Here is an 18,228-nt window from a genome sequence, read left to right on the forward strand (position 1 = left end):
TCAAAACCCACCTGAGAAAACAGAGACATTCACAAAGCCTGAACTCCTGTTCCACACTACTCCTAGTGTGGTTTATCAAACTTTATTTCACCCAAGGAAAATGCTGCACCTGACAATAACAGCTTAAAGGGGGATGCATCATTACACTTGGTAAAATGTTTGAGGGTTTTATTATTTATCCTTTAACGGAGAGCAAAAACGAAGCCTCTTCCCTTCTGAAAGGTCTTCTGCTGCAGAAGAATGTTCCTGTAGAATCGCTGCTCATCTGTAGGGCCTGCGTGAACAGCTGAATTCAATGCTGTGGATTTACAGGAGGAGGCTGATTGAAAGATATGTAATCAGCAAAGCAAGTAAATTAACTTTGCTTCTGTGTTTTAAGAACGAAAGCAAGAGCAGTCTACCGCTGGAGCTAAGCAGGCTTTCTTACTAGAAACAAATACATGGTATCAGGACGGCTTAACAAGGGTTTATTCATTTTATTATTTATTTTTTTAATTGTGATTATTAAATACCGTAGAACATTACAATTGAGACTCCCACCTACAAATGGTGCCTTGTTTGATAGAAGCTGGATCAAGATGTGATTTTATATCCGTGGGCCAGTGCAGAAAGGGCTCATTTTTGTAGGGGTGCAGAGGCTTCTCAGTTTGTTTGGGGCATCCTGTATGGTTTTGATTGGATGCAGTGAGAAATGAAAGGGGATCATAGCTGCAATAAAATAACCTGTAAAGGGTACAAAACTCCTCTAAAAACAGTTCATACCTGTCATAACAAATATTTGACTTTTTTAATTTATTTAAAAGTCCTTTGTTTACCTGAACTAAAGATATTAAAGATTCTAACATTTCATATGGAATACCAAAATCCATATGAAGTATTGGAGGATGTAATAGCCTAACCCCTCCCAGTACTGCACAATGGAGATTGCTGCTGTTTTGCAGCTCTCTGGATGACTGACGGTAAGAGGGTTTAGTGCCTAATTCCCACTAGTAGGCAAGTGACTCCCCAACAGCATCCATAAACCAATCCCTGGGCCCTGCTTCCTGAGTTCTGATCCCCTGCCTGGCCCCTATTCCCTGTCCTGGGCTGTAGGAGCCCTGCAGATACTTCACTGCATCTCCTGCAGTAGCTTCAGGATGTTCTCGGTGAACTCGTTCCTCTGTTTTCCCATGCCGCTCAGCTGGACCGCATGCAGACTTGAGTGCTTTGGTTCATACGAGTTTGGGCAGTAAAGTTCGTTCAGGGTGAGCCAGACTGAGTCCGGGTCAACCTGGATTAGATGCTGGAAAACACTGTAGAATAAATTGAAAAAATACAGAATTAGGTACCATGATCGGACAAGCCTGTCTAGGAAGTGTAGGTTTCCACATCACTATGAAATCCTAGCTGATGCACAAGGGGTTCACAGTCAGGTTCATCTCAAAGTGTGTTACCTGACACAGGCCTCTTGCAGTTTAGGAGGCTGCCTGCAGCTCAGATAGTGCAGGCAGGCGTCTGAGACGACATCAAATTCAGCATCCGCTGAAAGAGCAGAGAGAACACCACAGTCCAAATCCAGGTTTACAGTTAAAGGGATACTTTATATCATCTACTTTCTTCACATGCATCCTATTATAATGTCGTTCTGTATCTCTCTGTTGGTACTTCTGCTTTGATCATAATTTGCTATGCTTACTATTTCAGTGTAAATTCAGAAATGGAAATAAGACTCCCACTGCATAGCAGTTTCATCCATTCCTGGTTTTACTATGAGTTTAATAAGACACACCTGAGCTTGTTTCATGTACACTGTGGCTAATCCAGCCATAGTAAAACCTGAAATGGGTGAAACTGCTATGCAATAGGGGTCTTATTACCATCCCTGCAATAGTATAAAGACACTAAAAGCCCCTTTGCAGTACAGTAAGTATACACTGATGTAATTGTTTCCATCCCTGTAAATTGTTATGCTTCCCTGTAGGAAGCATAACAAATATTGATAAAAATAAATTAAATGTTAGGAACATGTCGATTTATATTCAATATTATAACTTTAGCTAAGGCTGCCACCTGGTGGCAAGAACCTTAAATAAAAATCTGTTCAGTGAGATTTTCCAATACCATACATAAATAAAGAAAAAATAAAGTTCACAACCACATGGTGTGGTGCGGCAGTCTGATTAATCCCATCTGCGAGTTTATTCTTGGGTTGTTAAAATAGCACATGGTGTGAAGTCTCATTAAATGCTCAGTGCTGACGGGTTTGAACAGGCAATACTGATTCACAATGGGATTCAGTAGAGCACCCCACAGTGCACAGTGCAGTTCAGCCGCTTGCTTACCCAAGTCCAGTCGGCAGCACAGAGCCCCCAGTCCCTGCAGGACTGCCAGCTGCATCTTGTAGGCCAGGGTGTGGGTGTAGACGGGCCCAGCCCTGGCGCTCACCGGAGCCTGCTTTACCAGGGAGCCCGTCAGTCTGGGGAGCACGTCTTTAGACACCCTCCTTCTGAGGAAATCCCCACACATCTCCCCAAGCGTACACATCACCTAGGGCACAAACGCACACAGGTGACAGAATGGAAAATAGACTATCACAATTTAAGCTTTTGTGAAACACCATGGTTGTTATTTTTTTTTAAAAAAGTAACAAGTAAAATGTGTTAGTAAAAGACCCTTTACTATGATTCTGAAGTGTTTACCAGCTGTAAACCCAATGTACCTTGAAAGCTCTGAGCACCGCCAGTGGATCATCGTTAGTCAGTCTCTGCACAAGCGGGGGCCATGCGCGGTGAGCCATAGGGAGCAGTTCATTCTCGTGGCTCTGCAGCACTGTCACACACAGCTCCAGCACGTCCAGAACCTGCAAGACCCACACAGTACTGAAACTGCCACTGTGGTCCTAACCAGCTTATCTAGTGCTCACTGGATAGACCACCATTTAAGCACAGTGGCACGCTGGAAAGCATGAGATCGGATGATATGATGGTGAGAGTGTATGACGTTTCAAATGCACTGATTTTAATAGTTCTTTTTTATGTGTAATTCTGCAGTGTAATTACAACTCCTTATTTAAACATCTCAGTTTGGTAGCAGGTTTGATTCCTTTCTTGTACCGTTTAGTGCTGCTATATTACCTTGAGCCGGAGACGCAGACTCTTGTCTGACAGGAGGTGGATGCACCTCTCCATCACCTCCTTGGCAATGCTGATGTGAGGGGGCAGTTCAGGTTTCACGGCAGGACCTTCCTCACTATCATCAGGCTCCGGAGCCGGGGGTGGCATTTCTACCAAACAAGATCCAATTAGTAGAAGCATGATTAAACGTACAGTATGACAACTTCAACCCTGATTAAGAAGTTTAAAAGGGGTAATAGGCAAGGCTTACTCACTAACAACAGTCTCAGAAATTCAACTGGCCCTTGCACACGCTGTCTAAGACTGTGTGCTGGAACCAGAGTCAGTCCTGCACCTGCTACACAGGAAAGGCATTTACAGTTTGGTGGCAGGATATAGTCTTCACCTTTGTCAAACTGCAAACACAGTCTGGAAAAATGATTTAAGGACTTGTGAGGATGTTCTGAGCTGTCAAAGCTGTTCATTTTTCAAGCCTTGGTTATAATTCCTTATGAAGTTTACTGATGCAGCACCAACCTGTGTCCTCCAGCTCTGCCTCCTCTGCAGCGTTGCCCTCTGCTAGCTGCCTCTGCCTGTGATAGTCCAGGAGAAACCTCATCATCTCCTCTGGCAAGTCCCTCTCTCCATCCGGGTTCCTGCATTCATTCCTGCTGCTCGTCTCAGCTGGGAACCACCGTACTGCTCTCAGAAGACAGGTCCGGAGAAGTCACAGCAGAAAAACAAGCAGGTTTATTTAGTATAGAAGCAACGACTAGAAAGGGCTTTACATTGCACTTTGGCTTAACCTGATGGTTTGGCTTAATAAGATCCTTATCTTATTAAGATATTTTTATCCTTAACAATATGCTTTTTTACTGGAAAAAAAAACACTTACCGAATGCCCCTACAAGTGAATGTAAAACCACACAGAATACGGGTGCCCTCTTGTCATAACAGTGGTCCAAGGCCATCAGCACGTCTTGAATGATATCCACCACCAGCGGAAGCAGGCTGGCATCCGAGTTGCTGATCATCACACCGAGAACCCTGGGAGTGTGGGGGTGCTGGCTCAGCCTCTGCAGGTTCAAGGATATATCATTCACCAGATAGTCCGAGTTCTGGTTGATGAGGTCTTTCAGAGAGTTATAGCCACAGCCTTTGCAGATGTCCCTCATGGCTCCCAGAGCTGCCTGGCTAATCAGCAGGGTTTCATCCCCTGCCTTTTCCAGCACGGGGTACAAGGCTGTGATCAAGAGCAGCCGGAACTGCGGCCCAAGGGCAAGTGCGAAACAGCCGATCCCTTCCAGCTGGATACAAATCTGCCAGATATTGCTATTCATCAGACCGATTGTTGGGTTCAAGCCTGCTGAAGATTTCAGATAATCGGTGTTTGCACTCGTGGTGATTGAGAGCAACCTCGACTGGCTAAAGGCAGTGCTATCTCCCTGCTCTGATTCCACACTAGTGGTGACTAAATGCCAGTTGACCAGGCTTGTGTATTCTTCAGTAACAGACATAACTGCTGCCTTCAAGTTCTCTTGGCTTACTAGATCCTTTTGTCCCACCGACGTCTCCAAATTCATCCCAGCAGCACCTGCAATGAGTTCGTTGAGGACCAACGCAGCCTGTTTTCTATAGACCACTGACTCGCGATAGAGGTCCATGAAGTGGTCCACCAACAGGTAGAGGTCTCCATAGTAGCCAAGCACCCTGCAGAGTTGTCGGAGCAATGCAAATATCCTCTCGTCTGTAAAGTATCGGAAGTACTTTTTCTGAGTCGCCCTTTCTAGAAGTTCAGTATGTTGCTCTCCGGGGGTTTCATTGTGAAAACGACGTTCTTCCACTATCCTGACATCGGTCACGTCCATCTCTAAAACCTGCATCAGTGCTTTAGAGATGCGCTGGAGGTGGGCGGCTGAATTCAAAACAGCTGACACTCTTGGCCCCAGAATCTTCAGATAGCCCAAGAAGAGGTTCAGCGTGGACAGTTTGTCCTGGTCGTCTGCGCTCCTCATCAGTCGCGGCAAGGAGGTGGTTAAGGAGTGCAGATTTTCTGACAAAATATTGATAAATGCCTGGTTTCCACCAATCAGGTTCTGTTCAGCCATGGACTTCAACACCTCATCACATCTAGCCCTGACCTCTGAGCTCTCGTCATTCACCAGACCAACTAAAGCCTCCAGGAGGGGGCTGATAGAGTCCACCAGGGTCCCATGGCACCTGGATAGGAGATGGCTTGAGAGTTCAACCACCTCCATTCTAACTTTCCAATGCTGGTGGCCTGAAGAACAAGCAAGCATCTTCTTTAAAAGAACAGCCAGCTTGCCTCCAGTGTCTTTCACCCATTCCTTGGTCCTCTGTACCATGAGCTCCCCAACTCGACCAAGCTCGACCACAGGCTTCTCCTTGTCCTTTGAAAGCTGCTTTTCATCCATTACCAGGCCTACAGTTTTGAACCAAACTCTCATAGCACTTACTGTCACTGCATGGCCTTGTTTAACATCCCCAGTGACAACCCTAGACAGGCCTTGAGTGATCCCTGGTAAAAAGGAGGCAAAGGTCCTTCCAAGCATCCTTTCCTCCTCCTCGTTCATTGACCTGTGAAGCTGCGAGCAGTCACACTGCAGAAGAAAAACCTGGAGACACTTCAAGGCTGCCGTCTGCAGCTTCCTTGACTTTTCATGCTCGCCTAGTTCTAACAACAAAGAAATGGCAAGTCCTAACGCAGGCATCATGGGGGGCTCATACAAATGGAGAACGATGTCACCATAGGCTGCGTGCAGCAGCGCATCGAGAGCCTGCACGACGGCTGTCTTCAATTCCTCCGACACCGGGGCTGGCTTGCCAGGGTTCGAGGGGGAGCACAGGCAGACACAGAGCTCAGAGAAGAGGTCCCGGAGCAGTTCCCAGCTCTGCACGCAGGTGCTGGTGAGGACGTAGGCAACGCATTCCACCACGGCCAGGACCTGGCTGTCCTTTTTGGGGCCAGGTGTCTTGAGGGCAAAGCGCAGAGGGAAGATGATGTACTCCTGCAGCTGCTGCAGGGCAGAGTCGCTGAGCCCCTGCAGCTGGGTGCGCAGGCGCTCCACATTGTGCACCGTGGGCTCTCGCGTCAGAAGCACGCACACCGGCCGCAGGGAGCCGAAAGCCTTCCTGGGGTCATCAATCACTGCCATGTTCAGCATGCTGCTCCAGGTCAGGATGAGCCTCCTGTAGAGACAGTCAATGGGGCGTCACTTCAACAACAACCACTAACTTATTCATTTTATAACACAGGCTCTAACGATTGACTATGTTTAAAAAGTAATAATAATACTAAAATCAGAATTACCAACACTATAATTATTATGCTTTACTCTACTATACTCTATGGGCACACCGGTAATCGATATAGTCTTATTTTATCAACTTAAAGGTTTCACAACATACAACATATTACAAATATTATAATACATTAATTAATTAAGTAATACAGCCAATACGTTATCAATTAATATAAAGAATCCATTCACACCTCACTGACGTGATAATTACTGGAATGACTTATTTCAGTACAATGTGAATTGTCAATAGACTGACAAACATAGTAAACGAGAAATTAGAGGACACTGTAGGCTAGTTGTATTTTAACTTCGTCTCAGAAGATGAAGCTGCAAACCCAAAGCCTTGCCAGTAATCGAAACTAAAAATACGCTGTATGTTAGGGTTAAAACATCCTAAATATTCAGTATATTCTGCCTTGTCTGTCGTTACATATATTAATGCGACCCGATCAACACAAGCTTGAAAAACCAATTACCTTTATTGGTGGCATGTCTTGATTCTCTCCACACTGCGAGTACAGTTGCCTATAGGAAGATAGACCTCTGCCAGAGAGCCTGTTTACGTCATCTCGAAGCGACAGGTACTACCACTGGCCGAATTCATATCACACACAGCATTCAACTGTTCGGTTTTTTGTTTTGTTTTTTTTTGTTTTTTAAAAAAGCATACATGCAGAATGCAGCGTTTCCTAGTGCAATATATTTGGTTTAACAACTTATAGTTAACTTAGGTACAGTAAATTCCTTCTTAAAAGGTATTTTAATTATTCACTCGTTGAAGTAAATTATATTTGTACTAGCCAGGGATTTGATATTATATGTGTGTGTAAAGTATTCACACAAGTTCAAAATTAATTAAAACGTATATTGTTTTATGGCTATATGTATATTGCTTTAAATAAACAATAAAAAAAAGAATAATGATCATTTAAAATTCTGACTCTTCCCGACCACGTGTGTTCATTTGCTCTTTGAACCCTAGGTAAAAGGTCACTCGGCCATCTTGGCAACAGATGCAGGTGTTTGTTTTCACTACAAAATTATTACAGTAGCAGAAAAGTCGGGGACAAAACGCAAAAACCAAAAGATCTGGGTTGCGGGGTAACAGGATTTTGGTAAACTCGGCGAGGAACGGCATGCTTAGCACATCATATTTGTTGGCGTTTGTTTGAAGAGTTTTGAGTCGACAGTAGTACTGCACTCTGCAGCCTAGGTGTTTGTTGTCTTGTTGTGAGTTTCCTTGGCACACGGAATAAGATCGTAGAATAAGAGATAAGCTTAAATAGGGATGCTTTAAGAAAAAAATTGAGATTCGCAAAATATTTATGATTTCCGTAACTTTTATATATTCATATGTTTACAGTTTGTATCGTGCAAAAGCGGGGTGCTCTTTATTTGTGTCGTCGTTGTAATTATATACAGTGGTGAAACCGTATCTGCGGTTAACAGCTAATAACTCGAATTATTTAGGAATTGTACCCCAGCTAAGGATTTGAGATAGGGCATTGGAGGGGAGTCAGCGCTGGCAGGGCGAGTTGATCACTGATGATAACCACACACTAGTTTATAGTGTGAGATCTTAATCCAATTGATAATATCAGTAAATCGAGAGGCGACAGTCTTCAGTAACGTAAAGGGAGACAAAAATGTCTTCGTTCTCGGAATCGGCCCTGGAAAAGAAGTTATCAGAACTCAGTAACTCGCAGCAGAGCGTGCAGACCCTCTCGCTATGGATTATCCATCACCGCAAGCACTCGTCACCTATCGTCAACGTGTGGCACAGAGAAATGAAGAAAGGTGAGTTGATTAAAAAAAACATGCCCATGTTTTAGTTGCATGAGTGGTGCATACTAGTCCGATTAGTCAGTCACGCTTAGACATGTGTTGTCGATTTTCGTTACAATCGGTATGGATACGCGTCAGTCAGCATTTTTGTTTAGTTGTGTGGCTGGTTTGTTTACTATGCTCTAATGCCCTAGTGTGACAGTACATTCTTTTTTTGTTTTTTTAATCGGTAGTGTGAGTGATTTATTGTCACCAGTTAGCTGGAGGCCACCACAACCACGAGTCTTTAGCAGCTGTCATGGCAGACTTGTAGTTCCAGCTGCTTCCTGCTGATAAAAAGGTTAACGTTTAAGTACAAGTTTTAAAAGTCTTTTTTTAACCTATTTAATGTAAGCTCTTTCTCAGTAAGCAGGTATTGAAAGCTTTATGTGGGCCCTATGTTTAAATAAAAACGTGTATGGTTCTGAGTTGTGCACATTGAGGATACGTCACTTATACCCTACCCCTGCTGCATGTAGTTCCGTAACACGTCTATTTGAGTAACGTCATGTCAAGCAATTTCTTGCTAATACTTGCAGATATTACTTGCTAATCAGGTAGCCTAAGTTACTTCATAATTGTATAACGCTACTCTCGGATTGGTCTGCAGTCATGGTAGTAATTCTTTATTTTGTGGTGGTGTTTTCATTTTAATTTCAGTTATGAGTGTCTTGTCTTAGTTTTCTGTATATGCTGGTTTTAGATTTTAAGCTTCCACAAGCTTTCCCCAGCTACCCCAGCTGTCGAATTCACACATGCCTTGTCAGTTTTATTTGTAGTGCCTGAACTAAACCAGGCTGATGATCCCTTTCCCTATTTCAGCAAAAAGCGGCCGGAAGCTGACCTTCCTCTACCTGGCCAATGACGTGATCCAGAACAGCAAGAGGAAAGGACCCGAGTTCACCCGGGATTTTGAGACGGTCCTTGTGGATGCTTGCTCCCATGTGTCCAGGTACAGGGCTGTACTGGGGTAATAGTTTTACTTCACTTGACAGCCTTGGCCATTTAACAGAAGGGTCTGACCTTCAGAAAATGCACTGAGATACACATTCCTGTAATGGTGTTCTTAACAATTTTCTTAACGGAGTCGGTCCAGCTCAAGGTTGGACCAAATTATGGGAGGTTTTTCCTCTGGTTGTGGTTTATGAAACGCGTTATGGAGATCAGGGCATTAATACCTACTGAGATATAGATTTGACCTCTACGAAGTTGCAAAAAAATTGGTTAATCTAATAAAGATCGTGTGTGTTTTTTCTGTCTTTTTTTAACATGCCAGTTTTTATATTGCGTGTTGGCCATTTGCAACTTGGCCGTTTTTGTTGTAGCAACCCCGTCTTCTTCCAGCTGAGTGTGGGGTGACAGCTGTGGTTTTATTGTGTGCTGCTGCGAGGCTGGTTTGCAGGAATGTGAGACCCTGACCCTGCAGTCCTCTTGTCCCTCAGAGAAGCAGACGGTGGGTGCAAGAAGCACCTGGAGCGGCTGTTGACTATCTGGCAGGAGAGGAGTGTGTATGGGGCTGACTTCATCCAGCAGCTCAAGCTGGCCATTGAGGACTCCAGCAGCCCCAAGCAGAAGCCCAAGGGTAAGCAGCCCGGAGCTCGACGAACCAAACACACCCGGGAAAAGCGCATTGAAGGTTGGTCACACTTTAACCCCTTGGTCCCAGGACTGGTTTGCTTGGTGCAATATGATCAGTAAACATTTGCATGTGTCTAGTGTATATGTGTGTAATGTATTAGATTTTGAAAAGTTATTGTGGTCAGTATTGATCTGGTAGCAAAAAATGGAAATCGCAATTTTTGCACAGAAATCTTCAATTAAAATACAGGGTAATTACTTTATTGTTGAGAACAGTACTGGCAATTGCTGTAGATCCCCCTCCACAAAAAGATAAATCTCATGCACAATATGTTCTTAAATGCTACCCTGTATTTCAATACAATGTGAGACAGTATTAGTTCTGTGTTTGTACAGTGTGTTAATAGTATTGACATGACAAAGTTCCCTGGATTTACACAGAACACCACCATCAGTGTCCTAAACACAGGCTGGGAGATGAGGGGTTAAAGCAACCAGACTTGTGCAGGAACATGAGAAGGATCCACCCAATAAATACAAATTGCATGCTTACTGTGTCTGTATTCATTTTAATTCATTTGAATAAAGACTATAATCTGTTATTGTTGCAGATTTATATGGTTCATAACTACAGGGAAGTCATATTGCCCTATATATTAATTATGAATATGCATATACTCCTGAATTGGAGGAAGTGCTTAGTATTTTCTTAAATCAATACATTAAGTGCCGAAAACAATATTGCCTCATTGGAAAATATTTGTGGACTTTTAGTATTATTTTTGTAATTGGCTGACAGCTGTGTCAAAGCTACCTTTCCACTGATGTTGCTAAAGGGCAAGGCTTAAAAGCATTTTCTTATGGGCTATTAATGAACAAAATGTACAGGTTTCTCCTTGAAGATGTCTGTACTGCTACATTTCTGACATGCCTCCTGGAAGCTTTAAAAGAGAAAACTGCTTTTCTGTCATTCCCATGTTTTTTATGACTGCATGTCATTTAACGCAACGTCTTCAAGAGGAATGCACAGGCGTGCTGGAAGTGTAGCAATGAACCAGTGTCAGAAGCAGTAAAGCGGATAGAGGTTCGATTACATTTAGCTAATGGTTTAATCCGGTGCAGTCTTTTTTTTTTTTCCTGTAAAGCTCTAGTTTATACTGTAATCTAAATTCGATTTTTTTTTAAACAAGGAATCATGTCAGGTAGGCATGTCATCTGGCGAGGGAGCTGCACTCCCACCACACAATAACCTGACTTCTCTGGCGCTAATGTTCACTTTCCCAGCAGTGGAGGAGAAGAAAGCCCTCAAGCGCACCTACCAAAAGATCCAGGAGGTAGAGGAGGAGGAGGAGGAGGAAGACGATGATTACCGGGGTCACTACTCTCCACGGGACAATGACACCACCGCACCCCTTCTGGTATTGCTGCTGCTCTTCACTTTTCTTGGTGGCTTTTTCTTGCTCAGTTACTCAATCACTTGCTTAGAAACAGAAACGCGAGCGTCGTTATATAGTATGCTACGAAGTTACATGCAGTATGGATTGGTTCATGACCTACCTCAGTCAAGTTTGGGTTTATATTAGGATCCATGTAGTAGATACTGTACCATTATCTCATATGAAATAGTAAGAAACTACTCGGAGCAATAATCTACCACCTCCTTCTTGCAAAAAGAACCATAGCACTGGCACAGCATGAATTACAAAACTTATTTTTAATATTTAGACATTGGAAATGGTCTCTTTGTTTGCAATGCAAGATATTTAACTGTTTTGGAAATGTCCCCAATTGTTAGCAGTTAGTGAGACTTGGAAGGTTTTTTTTTTGTTTTTTTTTAAATAAATATGGATTTGCACTGCACTGTAGAATTGTTACCACTAGGTGTCAGCAACCGTTCGTTCAACTCCTGGTCTGTTTACACAGTGCCGGAGAAAGCCGGTAGTCTTGCTATTATTGTTTTTAGTGTATTATCATGGAAAACCGGAGAATGGAAAACATTTGTGAATGCACCAACCAAAACAAATCCACCTTGTGCCAATACATTTGATAATTCATAGGTGGGCTATGTCCGTACAGTGCCATGTACTATATGAGCAGCCTTCCAACCCTGTTCTCTCAATGCCATCGCTTCCCCTCCCTGGTACAGACGGAGGAGCTGATCAAGGCGCTGCAGGACCTGGAGAATGCTGCCTCGGGGGACGCAGCTGTCCGACAGAAGATTGCCTCGCTGCCCCAGGAGGTGCAGGACGTGTCCCTGCTGGAGAAAATCACAGGTGAGCCTGTCCAGCCAGCTGCAGAGCCCCTCACAGGCATCACAGTGTTCGCAGTGTCCAGTGCCCTTCTGCTCCTGGTCTTTGTTCGAACCCTGTTGAACCAATTAAACATCCATCCAGACCCTGAAGTAGTTCATTATCATGTTACCTGTTAAACCTGGAGTGGAATTGCCCTCCCGGACTGGGATAGTGCAATACAGTATTTAACGCGTGTCGTCTTGTGCTCCCCTCTCCAGATAAGGAGGCTGCGGACCAGCTCTCGAAGACGGTGGACGAGGCTTGTCTTCTCCTGGCTGAGTACAACGGACGGCTGGCGGCCGAGCTGGAGGACCGGAGGCAGCTGTCTCGCATGCTGACCGAGTACATCCAGAACGAGAAGGAGGTCCTGGCTGACCGGGAGAAGAAACTGGACGTGAGTTGGGCTCTGACCCTGTGTCCCTCAGCAGGGTTCTAAAGCTAGAGTAACACTGGGGACGGATTCAGCAAAACGAATGAAGAAAAATGATAACCGAGCGCACTCAGTGAGTACAAACGCAGTAGTAAGACAAATATAAAAGAAGCCATTAAACTGATATGGGAAGCTACGTCCTCTATAAAGGTTTCTATAAAGCATTTTACAATACGTAATCACTTCAAACCTCTGATTAGTATGACAGCACATCATAACTGAGACCGAACAGGGTCGACCAGGAATGTCTCAAAGCCAGTAACTAGCAGACATTTGGCTGAACCCAGGATCTGCTTGCTTGAGAGAGAAATGTTCATTACTGCAGTCTTGTTCATCTAGACGTTGTTTTTACAAACGGTCTGAAGTTTCTCAAGCCCTGCTAGAGACAGCCAAGTGCTTTCAAACTGTTTATATTTGCTCTGTTAAATCACTCTGATTCTGATCTGCATGCAGAAAATTGGCTTTATGCAGCAAGATACCAAGAAAGCTCTAGATTTGTTATTATTATTTATTTCTTAGCAGACACCCTTATCCAGGGCGACTTACAATTGTTATCACATTATTTTTACATACAATTACATTATTTTTTACACATTATTTTTACATTCAATTACCCATTTATACAGTTGGGTTTTTACTGGAGCAATCTAGGTAAAGTACCTTGCTCAAGGGTACAGCAGCAGTGTCCCCCCACCTGGGATTGAACCCACGACCCTCCGGTCAAGAGTCCAGAGCCCTAACCACTAGATTTCGAGTATAAGAGCCCTATTTAGCAAATTTAAATGGCATAAAACAAATTCAAATTTCAGATGTTTTTTTCCCTTGAAGAGACAACTGTTTAAATAATGGCGTAATTACAATATTGAAGTAAAAATCCTATTGTAATAAAATAAAAACCTTAACAGTAAGGCCTAAAAGGGAAGGAATTTTTACCCACAATATTATGAGTTGCTTTGCAAATCCCAAACACACAAGCTCTCAGCTGCACGTGAGCACATGCTTTGCCATCAGATTATGTATGCCTGCTTTCATAGTCCTATATGTTGCAAGCACAGAGAAATCAGCCATTTAAGAAGATTCATTTTGTCTGTGTTCTGTGAAATCACAGATTTTTGCCTTATGCCAGTGTCCTATACTATGGGATTGCGATTGCTTCAGCATAACTGTTTGAGCTCTTATGTGTCAGAATACCACCTGACATGAGTACTTTAGTCTTTAGCATTCCGATTTCCCCCGCACAGTACATGCTGTGCTGAGCTAATTCACTGGTGTTTACAGGGTGTTTGTTCTCTTCCAGGAGTACAAGCAGAAGCTAGCCCGGGTAACGCAAGTCCGCAAGGAGCTGAAATCCCACATCCAGAGCCTCCCGGACCTCTCTCTACTGCCCAACGTCACAGGAGGTCTGGCACCTCTGCCCTCCGCAGGAGACCTCTTCAACTGATTGAGAACAGCCCACTTCTCCAACTCTTCTTCCAGCCCTTTCCCCCTCGGAGATCGCCAGGCAGCAGCCCTCGCCGATGGCTTACAGCGGCTCACACATCCAGCTAGAAGGCAAACTGCGAAGATGGCTCACGAAAGACAGTAGCTTGGAGAATGTAATGACTTGTTTCTGAGAGGGAAAGGGTCAATTACCAATTACCCCAACCCACCCCCCCTCCCCCACCAAAAAAAAAAAAACAAAGATTCCTGCATCACCAGCCAGAAAAGTGGAAACAAAAAAAAAAACAAGACCTAACTTGGGGCGGGGGAATAATTATTTTATCTTTTTTTTTTTTATTTTTTTTTTAATGAAATGTCAGCAGGCAGCTGAGCCCATGATATTTGTTCACATAAAGGGTAGTAAAGTTTGTCATCCACTTAAGTATTTTTTTTTCTTTTTCTTGGTTGAGTAATAAAGTATGACAGCTCTCCAGTTCAAATGGAGGGCGAGCTGTCGCTGAACTGATACGCTGTTACTTTTTCTAGAGGTGCCCGGTGCTGGAGAGGGGAGAGCTGCCTGTGCTTCTAACTGGCAGAGGGTTCAAATTGAAATTTCTGTTACCTCCGTTTCTACATGTGTACTAATACAGTTTAAATCACTCTGTGTGTCCCAGTCATGCCCACCCTTCCAGTATGATTCCTTTGTGACGCTTTCAATAGTGCACTTTACACTGAACTTAATCAGAAAGCAGTCGTTCTGTTTATAGCAAAAAAGTAGCTCCAGCTGCAAGCACTAAAGCGTCCTTCTCTCCTTGAAGTCTGTTTTCCACTCTGCATTGAAGAGAGCTGCTTCTGCTACTACCTGCAGCTACTACCTGCATTAGAAATGTGAGCTCTGATGCAACTTGGAAGCGACACAGAAATACACAACTAATGATGAAAGGGGATCTTCGTATTTGTTTTATATTCTCAACAATAGATGACATCCTTCTAATTATATCTATATATATATATATATATATATATATATATATATATATATATATATATATATATATATATATATAAAATATACTGCTTTTAAAACTACACCTTTAAGAGGCTTTTGCTTTAGATAATCCTAAAACATCATTAGCTCACGGTCCAATGGGTGTGCGGTGGGGGCTTGGTCCTGATGCAGGTAAACATAGAAAATAATGGCCCTTGGGGTCTGATCTTGTCCACCCTGTCTGTTTTAAAGATAACCTGAACCTGTCTCGATACTTTTGTCCCCAAGGTATGATCCCAAATCAGATTACACAGTTAATGTGTAAACATTTCAGTCTGGTGCCGTAGCAATACCAGACCTCTTCGAGCAGAGGAAAGACTGCTTAACAAGCTTTGCATCCGGCTATCTGTCAGCATTCTTTAGTGTTGCTTTTATTTGGCTTGATATTTGACTTACCTCTTTAAATTGTGGAACTGTGTGCATCTGTCGACACCAACAGTTCACATGCTCTTCTGACCACACGTGGTCCATGATCTTGGTCATACTTGGTTTATGTTTTGCAATCATGGTTGCTTATGAACATGCTGAGTGCGTAACCAGATTTCTTTAGGGCATGTGGTTTTGTTATCGTTTACCGTGGATCAACATTGAAAGATATTAAAGCCAGGCTGGATATGAGATTGTCAATGTCTATACAATTAGCTCTCTGTGTCTGTGAGCTAAAAGCAGGCAACTGTAGCTTTATCATTTACAGAGTTTAGGAAAGAACAAATGCTTTTAAAGATGGAATGTATTAATACTGCTGTATAGGAGATACACTTCCAAAGTGAACTTCTAGTTTTAAATTTTAGAGAAAAAAAAGACCCAGTTCAAATTGTTTCCTTCTCAGTAGTTTATGACAGTAGTTGAATGCCTACCACTCACATTTGTTTGATTTAATGTAAGATTGCATCAGGTTTTAAACTTGTGTGCCTACAAACAAAACTCTCTTACTCTACTTTGCAAAAATAAATTGATGTGTCAGGTGATTTAAAACTAAAATCTGTTTCTAGTCCCATCCATATTTGAGGGAACTAAATATCTATTTGTATGCTGAACAAAGGCTGTCAAAACAGTAACTTAAAATAAATAAATAAACAACCACATATAAAAACACATTCATTCTGGTATGCAGTGTCAGTGCAGAAACATCACCACTAGAGGATAGGCGACTTTGTCATTTTTTTGGGGGGGGGCGGGGTTTGTATAAGCTTGAGACTGCCCAAAGGTGAAACATCCGAGTGGAATGCGTAATAGAAAAACAAGTCATGTTTTTACATGAAAGGATAGCTCCTGCAAATATTGAGTGTTTTTCACAGTTTTGAGAAAATAAAGGCAGACAGCATATACTTCTTATGCACTATTTAAGTTAGGTACTTTAACTCTGTTGTGTTTTTATTATAAAGTGCTATCCGGGTTTGGGTGTACGTTTTTTCCAGTGGTGGGGTGCACCATTGTTACAAGCAGTTACAGAAATAGTTTCAGACCATCAGTTACGTTCTTTAAAAGCAGGAAGGTTGTGTTTTGTCAGAATCCTCTGGCTTTATTACAGATACATAATTTGAATTTAACATGTACATGCACCCATTGTTTGTTGCATTATGCAAACCCAAATTCTGAAGACAGTTGGTGTTTATGGCATTGACAGTGCAGTTTGATTCCAATGATATTCATCATGTTGTGCTGTCAGCTGCGGACACAGCATTCCACTGTCTGTTGTCCAGCAAGAGAGATGGGTCTGGTCTGGAGGTTTCTGATTTAATGTATTTTTGCATTCCATACCAATGTTTTTCTACAGGCCATGTGATTTTAGAAAATTGCCTAACTTATTCTGTCCTTTTCCTAAATTCATTTGCTTACGCATTTTTTCATTCATTTATTCATTCAGTTTGTACTTGCTTTCCACATCCAGAAAACACTGGCACCAGTTCTCAGGTTACTGGACAAGGAGGTTCTGTTTTAAAAAAAAAAAAAAAAAAAAAAATGGGTTTTTACCTGCAAAGCGTCTCTGGCATGGGGTCTGACTACTAGAGTAAGCAGGTATGACACATGCTGTACAAGCAATCCAGACATGACACAGGCCATGTCTCGCTTCAAACCAGGGACTGCAAGAAAACCCGTACTTTCAGGTAATTTCCCCACAAGCATCTAACTGTTCTCGAATCAGATAAAGACACAATCGTGCTTGTGTTGAACTGAGCAACAGCACAGGAAGACACTAGAATGCATTTGAAGTAGGTTATAACCAAGGCTTAAAAAAAAATCCCTTCCCTGAACAACATTATTTATTTGGTCTTGCAAGAAAAAATAAGACTATACATGACTATTGCACAGGTGTCATGGTGTCTAACACTTTAGATATGGTCTTAATCCAAAAAACATAAGACTTAACTAAATGTGCCAAAAAAATATTATAGTTAATGCTTATTCCTTTTTAACATATGTATTTTCCCTTTAGGATTCAATTGACGTGAATGGTGGCATAAAATAATGCATTTTACTTCTTTTTAAAGACAAAACACACTAAAGAAACTTGCACACATTGTTAAGAGTCCTCTTCTTCAGCAAGGATCTTAAAGGGAAGGTAAAGTCAGAACATTCTTTACTGTGCTTTTAAAAGTACTACTGTTGAAAAATGGTTGGGATATTTGCTCTGATATGTCTGTAACCAGATCTAGTTTTAATGTTGATGATCTATTATGAAAAACAAAAGCTGTATTCTCAAAACACATGTACAAAGTGTTGCAGGTCTTTTTTTTAATTGGGTTACAATGTAGGTCACATCAAGCTTCGAGACATCTGTTTTTGCAATCAACTTGTAACTGGAATGTGAATATATTTGGAGTTTTCTATTCTGTAGGAAAGAACAAAAAATACATATATTTAGTATTTATAGTAAACATGTGTTTGCGTGTTTTGTTTTTGCTTATTTTTCATTGTTCACGTTTGTTCGTTCAAATGCCAGGACATTGTGTCACTGATCAAACAAGTACATGATCAAGACAGGGACAGTAGTGTTCAATATTCATTGTTATTTGGGTCACAGTTAGGTTTGCTTAAAGATGGTCATTTTTACTCATGTCAATGCCATTTTATACTATGGACGTTGTTTCACCTTTACAACTACCATATATATATACTGTATACGAGACAGTAGGAGAGCAGTATGATCTGCAATAGGTACAACTTTGTGAACAGCTGCAGACAAATTGGCTTTGTTTTAAAGCACACCAGTGTTTGATGA

At 42.3% G+C, this 18,228-nt stretch overlaps 2 protein-coding genes across 9 annotated transcripts; one reads left to right on the top strand and one right to left on the bottom strand.

Moving 5' to 3' along the window:
- Window positions 1–44: 44 nt before the first annotated feature.
- Window positions 45–7,006, bottom strand: LOC117423330 (TELO2-interacting protein 1 homolog). Of its 2 annotated transcripts, none has more exons than XM_058990851.1 (8): window positions 6,892–7,006; window positions 3,988–6,302; window positions 3,630–3,791; window positions 3,114–3,262; window positions 2,699–2,839; window positions 2,322–2,526; window positions 1,434–1,521; window positions 45–1,292 (listed from the first exon to the last, which is right to left on the bottom strand). In XM_058990851.1, the coding sequence occupies exons 2-8, from the start codon at window positions 6,275–6,277 to the stop codon at window positions 1,109–1,111; spliced, it is 3,219 nt and encodes a 1,072-aa protein (XP_058846834.1). In that variant the 5' UTR covers window positions 6,278–6,302; window positions 6,892–7,006; the 3' UTR covers window positions 45–1,108. The 2 variants fall into 2 exon arrangements, with proteins under 2 accessions (XP_058846834.1, XP_058846833.1); XM_058990850.1 differs by lacking the exon at window positions 6,892–7,006 and adding an exon at window positions 6,607–6,865.
- Window positions 6,989–17,884, top strand: LOC117424355 (regulation of nuclear pre-mRNA domain-containing protein 1B-like). 7 transcript variants are annotated; one of them, XM_034040613.3, is made up of 7 exons: window positions 6,989–8,212; window positions 9,062–9,209; window positions 9,682–9,875; window positions 11,102–11,235; window positions 11,964–12,090; window positions 12,327–12,502; window positions 13,836–17,884. In XM_034040613.3, the coding sequence occupies exons 1-7, from the start codon at window positions 8,062–8,064 to the stop codon at window positions 13,977–13,979; spliced, it is 1,074 nt and encodes a 357-aa protein (XP_033896504.2). In that variant the 5' UTR covers window positions 6,989–8,061; the 3' UTR covers window positions 13,980–17,884. The 7 variants fall into 7 exon arrangements, with proteins under 7 accessions (XP_033896504.2, XP_033896512.2, XP_033896529.2 ...); XM_034040621.3 differs by having other exon boundaries at window positions 11,105–11,235; XM_034040638.3 differs by having other exon boundaries at window positions 9,682–9,821.
- The last annotated feature ends 344 nt before the right edge of the window (window positions 17,885–18,228 follow it).

This window comes from Acipenser ruthenus, chromosome 18 (genome assembly GCF_902713425.1).
Source record: "Acipenser ruthenus chromosome 18, fAciRut3.2 maternal haplotype, whole genome shotgun sequence".
NCBI classification, from domain to species: Eukaryota; Metazoa; Chordata; class Actinopteri; order Acipenseriformes; family Acipenseridae; genus Acipenser; species Acipenser ruthenus.

Bases quoted from the DNA above. Each gene is read 5' to 3' on its own strand.
- LOC117423330 (XM_058990851.1), bottom strand. From the start codon at position 6,277: ATGCTGAACATGGCAGTGATTGATGACCCCAGGAAGGCTTTCGGCTCC. The intron at 3,263-3,629 runs GTTGGTGCTGCA...CTTGTTTGGTAG, and splicing joins GGCAGAGCTGGAGGACACAG to AAATGCCACCCCCGGCTCCG. The intron at 2,840-3,113 runs GTAATATAGCAG...TGGGTCTTGCAG, and splicing joins GTCTGCGTCTCCGGCTCAAG to GTTCTGGACGTGCTGGAGCT.
- LOC117424355 (XM_034040613.3), top strand. From the start codon at position 8,062: ATGTCTTCGTTCTCGGAATCGGCCCTGGAAAAGAAGTTATCAGAACTC. The intron at 8,213-9,061 runs GTGAGTTGATTA...TCCCTATTTCAG, and splicing joins GCACAGAGAAATGAAGAAAG to CAAAAAGCGGCCGGAAGCTG. The intron at 12,503-13,835 runs GTGAGTTGGGCT...GTTCTCTTCCAG, and splicing joins ACCGGGAGAAGAAACTGGAC to GAGTACAAGCAGAAGCTAGC.